At 42.6% G+C, this 12311-nt stretch overlaps 1 protein-coding gene across 4 annotated transcripts in view; it reads right to left on the reverse strand.

The window, feature by feature from the left end:
• Nucleotides 1-12311, reverse strand: part of PLCE1 (phospholipase C epsilon 1) — a 239590-nt gene that overhangs the window by 136343 nt on the left and 90936 nt on the right. For all 4 annotated transcript variants that reach the window (XM_040992440.1, XM_040992438.1, XM_040992439.1 and 1 more), the window contains one exon: nt 5101-5389. In XM_040992440.1, the coding sequence (XP_040848374.1) occupies nt 5101-5389 (289 nt within the window). The remainder of the gene's footprint in view (nt 1-5100; nt 5390-12311) is intronic.

Below are 12311 nucleotides of genomic sequence, written 5' to 3' on the forward strand. Positions count from 1 at the left end.
AAAGCCAGGCCTGTTTGTGTTCTGTTTGTTGGTTCTCTCCCACATCGTGCTATGTCAATTACAGGGTTGCAAAACTCTGCTCAGCCACGTCCCCCAGCTCCTGACTGGCCGTCACATTGGACATTTTCTTGTCTCACTTGCTACAAGGCTGTTCCACATCCTGTCATGAAATTATGACCACTTCCACAAGAGGACTCCTAACATTTCAATATGCCTGGGCCAGAGACCAACATCACATGGCTCACCCCTCACTTTTTCTTTGAATTCTTTTCTGTGAAGGCCAGACACACACTATGAAACCAACCAGCTTAGCACATTAAAGTAAACAGCAACATGAAATACATTTACACAATTGTGCAACCTTCCCCACCATCCGTCTCTACAATTCTTTCCATCTGGCAACACTGAATCCTGTTGTCCCAGCAGAGCACTGGCTCGGCATCTCCACCGGCCACAGTCCTGGCCACCTTCCCGCTTTGGTTTTGAATGCTCTGAGTACCTCATGAAAATGAAACTCTACAGCATTGGTCTTTCTCCCGCCTCATCTCTCTCCAGATATTCCAACTTCATCTACTTCAATATGAGTCCTCCAACAGTTCTGACTCCATTTCTTTCCATTTCTCTCCAGGAAAAAAAAATCATGAAACTTGTGTAACCCCTTCTGCTATTCAGTCCTTTATAAAAACCCATTAAAAATTCTATTACAATGTATAACAGCCAGTTAAGTCACTGTCTGTAATGCAGCCATGCCATAAGGGCGCCGGTTTGAGTCCCGGTTGCCCGACTGCCCATCCAGCTCCCTGCTAAGGCATCTGGGACAGCAGCAGACAATGGCCACACGTCTTGAGCTCCAGCCACCCACAATCCACATGGACTGTGTATATCTCACCATCTAATTCTGCTTTTCAAATGAAGTTTTAAAAAATTTCTAATTCATACAAGCATGTGTTTCAAAGTATAACTGACCACAACAAAGAACTATAGCTGGTATCATCTAAAATCTCTGAAACAGCTGAAAATTGGCTTCAATTTCCCAGGAAAACCTTAACATTTGTTCATCTATAATTAAATTATTTCCTCGCAGAGATGGTGTCTGGCACAGAGGTAAAGCCACAACTGGGACTGCCATATACTGTGCAGAAGCTGTCAGCCAGCTTCCTGCTGATGGATCCTGAGAGGATGCAGGTGATGGTGTGAGTCCTGGGTCCCTGACACCCACGTGGGAGAGTCCCGAATCAGACCTGGCCAAATTCTGGCTGTTGCAACCACTTAGGGAGTGCACCAGTAAATAGAAGACTTCTCTGTGTCTCTTCGCTTTTGAAATAAATATTTCCCCTCAACGAGAAGTGTTGCCATTTTATCATCTTATTAATAGCAATATTCAGTTTGGAAGTTGAGCCTCAGTATTTCCACAATGTACTTCTCCCTTTATTCCAGGGAACACATGTAGATTTCAAGCGTCTTAGGGCTTAATGAGGTTTTTGAGGACTAGAGTCTGGTACCAAATTACCACATTCCAAATCATTCTTTAGTCTTTCAAGTTGTTGGAGAAATGAACTTCCAGAACACAACCCACTTAAGCATGGAGACTGATGGTGTAGCACACACACCCTCTTCCAGATTTTCTTTAGTGACTCCAAGTCAAAAGATGTTAGTTAAAGTGATCCTGTGGGACAAACAGTGACAGAAAAAAGTGGCGGCCATGCTCATCTCAACAGCCAGTACGTGCTGAGGGCCTCAGGCAGAGGGAGGAGCATCAGAGCTCAACCCAACTGCTGTCCTGTGGATTTGGAATATTTTATGGCTCCTGTGGATTACGAACATTCAGTGACTTCAAAGAATGACTTAAATTAAAAATTTTAATTGTTAAAAATGATATATGTGAAGGTACTTCAAAAAGTTCATGAAAAAAAAACCCAAAAACAGAACAAAAGGCCCCATGTGATAGCCTAGTGCTAAATTTTCGCCTTGCATTGCCAGGATCCCATATGGGTGCTGGTTCATGTCCCAGCTGCTCCACTTCCCATCCAGCTCTTTGCTTGTTATCTGGGAAAGCAGTCAAGGACGGCCCAAAGCCTTGGGACCCTGCACCTGAGTGGGAGACCCAGAAGAGGCACCTGGTTCCTGGCTTCAGATTGGCTCAGCTCTGGCTGTAGCGGCTACTTGGGGAGTAAACCAGTGGATGGAAGATCTTTCTCTCTGTATCTTCTTTCCAATAAAAAAATTTTTTTAATCTTTAAAAAAAGAACAAAAATTTTGAGTTTATCTTGGCACAGAACACTTTTTATCAAATTCAGAAAATGTGTATTCTGAAGAGAGTTATGCATGGAATAAAAAATAATAAATTCATGCTTCTAATAACATGTTCCACAAATTTTCTAAAGTAGCCTCATATTATTATGTATAATACCAGGTGTTGAAAACATGTCACACTGTGGAATGGCTCAGATTTAAAAATAATAAATTTAATGTCCCGCAAACTTTCTCAAGTATTTAGCTTGTACAACACCATATTTAGTTTGTACAACACCAGGAGTTGAAATATGTTATATTGTGGAATGGCTCAATTGAGTTCATTACCACAGGCTTTACCTCACAAACTTTCCTCTCTTTTTTTGTAGCCAAAAAACTCATCTGGTTTTCGATGCATTTTCTTCCATGTCATGCAGAAGCATTATGCGCTTAACAGAGGTACATAGAGATTCTGAAAGCCTCATGGGAGAGGGTGCTAATATTGAATAAGGTCTCCGAATGAGCAGGCCAGAGGCCCAGAAGTAAGGCAAAGGCAGAAGGCAACCTGCTAACAGTATCACTCAGCTGGAGCTGCCCACACATACAGCAAGAGGGAGAGAAGTTCTGACGGTTGCACAGACGGCCAATGTCAAGATCCCACATTAGTGATAGTGCAGCGGGTCTCAGAGCTGGGAAGGTGGAGCTATGAGGCTCTCTTCCCTGGGCAATTGCAAATAGCAATGAAAATCAAGCTGCTGTCAGGGCAACAGATGCACCAGTCGGCATCCTTGCTTCTCCCCAACATCTGGGGAAGGCTGGAGGGATGTCTGTCTCCTCTGAGGGCCCTGGAGATCCATCTCATAGTAATGAACAGAGACAAAGTGACTTTTTTTTTCTTTTTCTGAGGCCTCACATTTCAGACCAAGTTATTTGTCATCTAGAACATGAACTCTCTCTCCAAACCTCGTGATCACTCAAAGTAATTTCCCCATCATTTGACCCTTGGCTCTCTGCAGTTACTTACTATTCATTGATTACTAGGTGGATGCCAATCTGGCCTCCTCTTTAGGATCATAAACACCATGAAGGCAAGGAAATGGATTTAAATTCCTTCCGATCCCCCATAATACCTACGTGTTGCTGGCTCTCCATTAAACACAGGTTCATCGCAGGATGAGCTCCTCAACACACTCAGAGGTATTGTACCAATGCAAATTCCACACACTAACCTCAGCTCACCCTCCTGCAGAGCAATGACAGACAACACAAACTTGGCAGTGTCTGGGAGTCACAGCAGAGTGGACAAACCTTACATCCTGCATGAACGGAAAAGTGTCTACCACCGATAGCCCATATACTCCACAAGGATAGGAATGATGTTTTATTCCTTTCTTACCACCCAGCACATAATATAGACTCAATCAACATATTGAATGGGCAAAACAAACAAAAAAAAGAGGGGCGGAGAGAAACCCAACTAGCCTCTTAGATGAGCGTGTCTATAACATGTGCTTTCCTTTACTCATCATTTATAAGAAAAAGTAATGTCGAGAAGAGGTCTGCAGAAAACACATATGACCCCAATGCGCTAAGCAGGTGGTATTATTCCTCTTAGACTTGCACAGACTGTGTGAGAGACAGAGGAGAGGAGGAAGATAAAGGAAGAAGGTCACTGGCTCACTAGCTCCAGGTCCCAGGGCTCACTGAACAGGGACAAGAGGGACAAGAGCCACTACTCTCCTTGAGAGAGATGGCCAGACGTCAGACTAAGCTCTTGGCAGCTCCTGGGCTGGACACTGCTCTGCATGGTCCCAGCCTGGTTGGCAGTTTCCTGCCAGGGAAGGCTGCCAAGTGGCCTGGGACAGCTGTTGAGGGCACAAGCCTCTGCAGTTCCCTGGTGTACTGCCATTTCTGGGCTGCCTTCTGCCACTCGTGGGGAGCAGATGGAAAGCTCTGAGGCCAAGGAAGCCCTTCCCCAAAGGCTTGCATTGGCAGTGGACCCCCTGCCTGTCTTGTCCTTTAAGGTGGGAGTTGCTGCAAGATGTCTTCTGGCTCTTCTGGTCAATGGGAAGCTACTGACTGTGTCTAAGAAGTACACCTACGTTTTACGTTCTTCTTGACCACCATTGGTTTTAGGTGCGATCACAAGACCATACTATTTCCTGGTAGTTTTATCACATTAATTAACATCAATCATGGACTGTCACTAGGAGAAAGCCTCTGGGTAAGAAAAGTGTGGCACACATACACCATGGAATACTACTCAGCCATAGGGAGTGAAATCTTGCTTTCTGCAGCAAAACGGATATAAACAGAACCCTTATGCTTAATGAAATTAAAAAATATATATTTTCTTTGATTTGTGGTAGTTAAAATATGCAGCACAAAAATACAATGTATATGAGTGAAACTGACAACTTGGCATGTGATTACTGTCTATAGTCCTTGCTTATCTATACCTGTGGAACGACAGTCATTCTACTTATTGAATTATTTCTTTAGGGAAGGATTAAAGCCTATGACTGTAAAATAAATTGTAAGTATGTTATCACAAAAACTAAGAGAAAAAAAAAGGTGAAGGGAAGCAGATAGAGGGCAGGAAGCCTCACAGGTTTAACCTTGCATATATGAAATCTCTTTAAAAATAAACAAATACTGCAGCACCAAAAAGACGGTATTGTCACCATTTACTCCTTTTGAAAAGTGAACTGCAAAATCTTAATACTTAGATTTCAGAATATTGATACTTTAAGGGACATTCCCGCTTTGGAAACAGACACTTTGAATGCAAGTCACTGACAAATGAATCAACAGATGTCACTCATATTCCTCTCTATGAAAAGTTGAAACTGAAATTTCTGCCATTACCTTTCAGCATCATTCGTCCAGTGGAACCTGCAAAAGTGCTGAGAAGGCCACTTCTTGCTCCTAATGACGTGGTGGCCTCCAGGAGAGACCCGGCGAGGTACTGGGAGACAGAAGTCCTCTGCAAGGTGGCACGGTACCCACACACAGGATCTCGGATACAATGCTTCAAATAAGGACCCACGCTGATCCTGCCAAGGGCTGTCTCCAAGGCCGGGAGCTTTGTGAAGAAGTGGAGAAGAGATCCAACTGTATTTTCTGTTTCTTCTTCTCTTCTCACTGCATTGTAGATCTGTGAATAGCACAAAGTACAGGAAGTATTCAGCTAGTTTCTTAGAAAAGCAAATTAACTTGCTGACAAAATGCCAAGATGACTTATTAAGAAAGAAGATCCAGTCCCTCCAAGCGCAAACACTCTGAGCCCTGGACTCATGCATCAACCCGAACATTCTACAGACACCATGTATTTGGAAGAGTTGTGTGTGGTTATAAAATGCGCCATTCAAACAAGCCTGTCATCAAACAGAGCACTTACAACTGTACAACCAAAACGTCATTCTGCTTAAACGACATTCCGCTTAAATGTCCCCTTCTTAGCAGAGAACAACTCCTCTGTGGATAGATGCGGGCAGAGCTTTCCTTTGGACCCTTCCAGTCTCCTCTATGGCTGCCCCTGTCCACCCATTTGCCTCTGTGGCACACCTCAGCTACAAATTCATGGAAACCACTTCTCCATGCTCAGACTGAAGTGAGGATGAGAGGGCTATGAGTAAGGAGAAATTCTCCCCTTTCTCTCTTGGGCAGAATCCTTTAATCCATTAGCAGGGATCAAAGGTTTTGAATTTTTTTCCCTCATTCTTCCCATTTAACTCCCACATCCAAATAGTAGACAGATCCTGGCCCACTCTACCTGCCTTGTCCCTGTCACTATTTTGATTTCTTCTCCTTTCATCCTTTGAATGCATGGAGAATTATCTCATCAAGACTGAGCCACCTGGGGCAGATACTCAACTATGTCTCTAGTGCACTCCAATGCAACCATTCCACATACATGAGTATAGGCTCTGATCTGTGCAACTGGCTGTGTCAAACGCCTCAGCGATGGCCGCACATACCGAGATCCAACCTAACTTGGAAAATGAAGTTTGATATTAAGCAGGAAGGTTTTGGCCTTTATCAAGCATTCTGAAAGGCCAGTGATGAACAGAGAGGATATGAAGGAATTTCAAACAGTTTGTGGAAAAACAGAATTAAGACGTGTGTATTCATCAACTTTCTCAAGATTTTCCTGTATAAACAACAGGGACAAAACACCACATGCAGCGAGGTAACCAGGTTCTCTGATGGTGGGAAAGAGCTTACTACATTGTAATGTTTCCATCACACTGTTTTGAGCACCTGCCTTGCTTGACTTGTTACTCATTCATCAAATCAACAAATAGTGATGTTTTAAAACCACAGCCATAGCACTAGTTCTGGGAAAATCAGGCAGTTTCTCTCCTTAAAGAGCTCACAGTCCAGGAAAGGAAAAAAGGAAGATAACCTAAGAGCTTACAACACAGTTGAAATGGAGGTCACTCCATTTGGTGACATCAACCAATGGTCACAGATGGGGACCGCTCATGTGACCTTCAGGCCATGCATGTGCCTCTGCGAAGCACACCCCAAACATCACCTCAACCAGGAATCTGAACGCTGCTAAGACCTTCCATCAAACCCCAAGTCCCCATGAAGTTCAAGCTGCATTGACCTTAACTGGATTTCTAGTCTGCCTTCCTCTGCCCCCAGAAATTTGCTTCCATGTAGTAGAGTGTAACATCTTAGGATAGTCAGTGTAGCCAGGGACATGATCACTAGACAGAAAGAGCTCAGGCCTTGAGGTCCACACATGCACACTTGGCAGTTTGAGTAGCTAGAGACCTGCTCATGAGCACGAAACAGCTTCTCCTCTATAAAATGGGTACAGTAAAAAAAAATAAAACATATATACACACACACATCATTTCCTGGACACGTTATGAGATTCACAAAGCATGTGGAGCATTCAGCCTAGGGTTTAGAAATGGAGCCAGTAAATGTTGGACAAGTCCATGCAGGAGTAGGCTCCTTTTCCCTCAAGGGACAGCAGATGCTTTATAACTGTGTTGTCAATGAAATTCAGTGTGCAAGGTGACAGCTGTGCTGCTGTGTGTTGCTGAATGCCATCCTGGTAACATTTGAGGGTGTTGTTAAAGCACACAGGGATAGTCAAGAGCATTAGCCCGGAAGGGGTGGGCAGTCCTCAGGCTGTTTCTTTGCTTGTTGTTAGCAGAGGAACAACGCTGAGATATTAATTTGTTTTCAAAAGATGAATATGCAGGCAGTACCTGGTGATGAATGAGGTGGCCTGCTCTGTTTGCTACTCCATGGGCCTACTGTGCCCTCACTGGTGACCTTACCCATTCTACTGTCCACATCATATCTTCAGAGCTGCCCACTGGCTCCTGCAGTATCCAACCCAATGCTTCCAAAATGTTTCCCTTGAGACAGATCTACAAAGGATAACATGACCTAAGGACTCACTAACCAGCCTTGAAACTTTCAGCAAACACTCCCCACTTCTGGAGATCTACATTTTACAATTAGGAATGGCAAAGTAAAGAAATGCATTTCATTTTATTTAAATGCTATTAGGCCATGGAGCTTTTTTAAGTTAACACTTAACCTATACATGGAGTGTTAATTCACTTTTAATTCTTATTCCCATTTCTTCAACTTCTATGAGATCTGAAATACAACACACTTGTCTTTCTTCTATTCTTGTATCTCACAGGTATGATTCTGTGGCTCTCCTGCCACCTTTGGCCTTCAGAGCGGATATAAGCAAAAAAGAGGTGCCAATAGATTAATATGTGTGTGCTGACTGGGGCAGTGGTGGAGGGGGGAGGTTGTAGCATGAATTGATTGGTCATGGGTCAGATGCAGCCAACAGACAGTCTTCATCAGGCATACAGTGTTGCAAACTCAGAAAATGTATATACACATCTGAAGTTATAGTAGCTCCTTAAAAATGAAATAATTTTATGGTTCTGGGTATTACCAAATGGAGCATAATGGCAAGATGTTCAGCTATCATAGAGCAGGGAATTCCAACTGGTGTTAGTGCCTACCACACACCAGTAGTCACATCTGGCCAGTGTCTGCCACCATTCGTATACAGCCCTCTCCCTGCCGCCCACTGGCATCCATGGTTTCACTTTCCATAGTTTCAGTTGCCCGAGGTCAAGAACAGCATGAAATATTAAATAAAAATTCTGGAAATAAAAAAATGCATTGGTTTCAAGTAACTTTTTAATAATTTTTTTTAATTGGTTAAGTCAGATCTACAGATGGAAGGAAAGACAGAAAGATCTTCCATCAGCTGGTTCAGTCCCCAAGTGGCTGCAATGTCCAGAGCTGAACTGGTCCAAAGCCAGGAGCCAAGAGCCTCTTCTGGGTTTCCCATGCAGGTGCAGGGTCCCAAGGATTTGGGCCATCCTCTATTGTCTTTCCAGGCCACAAGCAGAGAGCTGAAGAGCAAGTGAGCAGCTGGGACATGAACCGGCATCCATATGGGATCCTGGCGCATGCAAGGTGAGGACTTAAGCCAGTATGCTATCGTGATGGGCCCAATGCATTGGTTTTAAATAGACAACCTTCGGGGACAGTTTTACAGAATTATATGACAACCACTCTATGCCACCCTAGTACCTACCTGCTAGCCATTAGGTTAACTGCCCTGATGCTGCAGTATTTATGTTCACGTAGCCTTTATTTTACTTAAAGGTCTCAAAGCACAAGGCTAGTGAGTGATGTTAACAACTCGGGTATGACAAAGGATGCCAAAAAGTGCTTCTTTCACATAAAAAGCTTACAATTACCAACTTAATAAAGGGTAAATATCATATTGAGGTTGTTAAGATTTACAGAAAGAAGGACTTTCCTACCATAAAGCTGTGAAGCAAAAGAAAATTCATGTGAGTTTTGTTGTCACACTTGGAACTAAACAAGTATGGTTACAGCGTGTGATAAGACTTTAAGATGGAAAGGCATTGAATTTGTGTAAGTATGTATAGGGTAAGCATAGCAGTTTCAGGACTATCTGTGGTTTCAACCTCCTACTGGAAATCTTAGAATGCACCCAGCATGAGTAAAGGGTTTGGGGGTACTCACCCACAGGTGGTTGCGATCAGTGGAGGTGGATATGGTCATTGATACATACAAACATGTGCCAAACTCCTATACTGGTCACCTGTGCTAACTGCTACAGACACAGGGAGAAAGCCATGATCTCTGCCCACAAAAAGTACTACAGCTCACCTTGGAGGAACTGTTAATAGGCATGCATAGGGCCAGCATGTGGCAGAGCAGGTTAACCTGCTGCCTTTACCCACCATCTCATACAGGTGCCAGTTGAGTCCTGGCTGTTCCACTTCCTATCCAGCTCCTTAATAACATGCCCGGGAGGACAATGGATGATGGCCCAAGTGCTTGGGGTCCTGTGTTCACTTGGGAGACCCAGAAGTTCCTGCCTGTTGCCTTTGGCCTGGCCTAGACCTGATTGTTGCTAGAACGAATTAGCAGATGGATGATTCCTTGTGTTTCTTCCCTTGTTTCTCTAACTCTGCCTTTCAAAGAAATAAAATAAACCTCTTGCCTAAATGCAATATATATTAAGTAATCATTCAGCACTGTTTTAGGCCCCCAAACTTGTGTGCAGAAATAAAAGATGAAGGGTTCTAAGGATAAGACCTTGAGTTTCTATTCCCACTGTTAAATCACCACTGGCCCCAACCTGCAACACACACGCAGAGACCAACCTTTACCAATATCTGAACTAACACATCCTAGACATATGGAGACTGGGTGAGTGGTGAATAAGGTGCCTGTTGAAAAATGCTGCAAAGTGGGAGAAGTGGTGCTAGAGATGGCAATGTTCAGCAACATGTCACAACCAGGATATTATTACTTACAGGATCACTTGGGTATACAAAACAAATCATGGAAAATCCTATGCATGGATTGCAAAAACACTGTGCCAAAGTAAACTCATTTTTCAGTTCTATTTTTCCATAAACTACCTCCTACATGTGGCTCTGCCCATGTGATTGGATCTTAGCTCCCCTGCTTCCCAGCTAAATGACCCTGGATACCTGACTTTGCTATTCTATACCCCAACTGTGTGTTCTCCAAGATGAGGTTACAATAATATCTACCTCATAAGGTTATGGCAAGCATTACAATCTCTGATAAACATAATGGAATCACAATAGTGCTTGGCCAAGAGCAAATGTACCATAAATATTACTGTTTATAATAGTGACAATAATTATTGTGGTAGAGGTCAAAAACAGCTGTTAACTATTTCTGCTATGATCTGAATGTGTGGCCCCAAGTTTGTAAGTTGAAATATAACCCCTAAAGTCATGGTATTAGAACACGGGGCTTACAGATAATGATTATGTATTGAGGGATGAGACCACAGGGAGTATTTTTCTCATAAAGAGAGACACCCCCCCCCCCCGAGAGCTAGTTAGTCCATTCCATCACGTGACACAGTAGAAGGCACCATCTATGAACCAGAAAGCAGGCCTGCAGCAGGCCTTGAATTTTAGATTTTAGATTTTAGATTTATTAGGCATTAGAACTGTTGAGAAATAAGTCTGTATTGTTCATAGGCCATCCAGTTTATCTTCTTATATTATAGCAGTCTTAACAGACTAAGGCAGTTCCCCTCAATGACTCAAGAATGCCCATGTAATTTTACTTACTCGATGATAAACCTGCAAGTGTGATGTAAGAATCCTGAGAAATGCTTGTGCACTGGGATTTGCTTTCTCCTGAAACAACTACCATGTGAAAAACCACGAGCTAGCCTATTGGAAGGTGAAAGACAACAGCACAAGTCACTCCTGTTACTTTGGCTGTTAGCCTACCAATGGCCAGACATATAGTCAACCATCCTAGATGCCAGACTATGCAACAGCCAGTCATCTGCCACCACAGACACAGAGGCGAGCCCAGTGGAGACAATCAATGCCGGTTGACAGAATGACCCAACTAATTCACATAATCATGGGCTAAATAATCATTGTGGAAACACTAGGGTTTGGAACATTCTGTTGCAAAGCAATATTTAACTGACTCAATGATGGTGTGTTGTGTACATAGATGAGCCTTTTAATTTTACAACTGATTGCCTACACTGATTTTGTGTGGCTGTAAAGTAGAGCAGTGGAGAAATACAGCAGCCCTATACAGCTAGTAAGAGTCCAATTCAGGATGAAAACTTACTTTTGTACAATTCTGGGGTCCAATTTGATCCATTCTTTTGTAGATGATCACCCTACCACCCAGGAGCAAGATTTCAGACCACATCATTATTTGGCAAGCAGTCTGTGCGGTGTTTACATTGCTATTGCTATTGTTCTCAGTCATAATTTCTTCCATGGTGAAGTTATGACTAATAAATGACTGAGTATATTTCCTTTGCATGGAAGATTTATAGTTTTGAATTACAAAGTAAAAACAATATATAAACTATTTCACTTAACTAATGTGGCACTAGAAGGTGCTGAAAACTAGGCAGGCTACTGCCCTCCACGGGGCAGTATCTTTTTTGAGATAAAATCTATGTATCACAACATGAATGCAAACTTGTTAAACAGCTATGTGTTCATTAACCAACCCAACAATTAAATTATATTTACTGAGCACACACACTGTTACAAGCCCAATTTCTGGGAATCCAACAGTGAGCAAGAAGAGATTCAGATTAGTGGGGAAGACAGACAATAAGCAAATACACAAAACTACAGATTCATACTTGTATGTAGCCAAGATGTATTTTGGATGTAGACTTTTTAAATTCTTTTTTTGTTAGTGTTGTTTTCTTTTTTATTTGTTTGGATGTAGACTCATAAAACTCACTGAGGTTTCAGAAGAAAGGAAAGGGAAAGAATCAAGGTTTCTACATTTGGTCATAAATTCATAAAAATTTTCCCTTTTGTATATCGAGCTGTACATTAGTCAGTGTTTCAAATTTTGCCCCTCAAGGCAACCAGGCTTAATAAGGACTGAACCATGAATAGGCCTTTTCACTGAATTATATTCCTTCCATTTATGGCAGGTGCCATGTGATGAAATGGTCCAGTGTGGTTTGGGCAAAATGACCTTGATATTATGAATTAACTTAC

This window comes from Ochotona curzoniae, unplaced genomic scaffold (genome assembly GCF_017591425.1).
Source record: "Ochotona curzoniae isolate NIBS_2020 unplaced genomic scaffold, NIBS_Ocur_1.0 contig_66, whole genome shotgun sequence".
NCBI lineage: Eukaryota > Metazoa > Chordata > Mammalia > Lagomorpha > Ochotonidae > Ochotona > Ochotona curzoniae.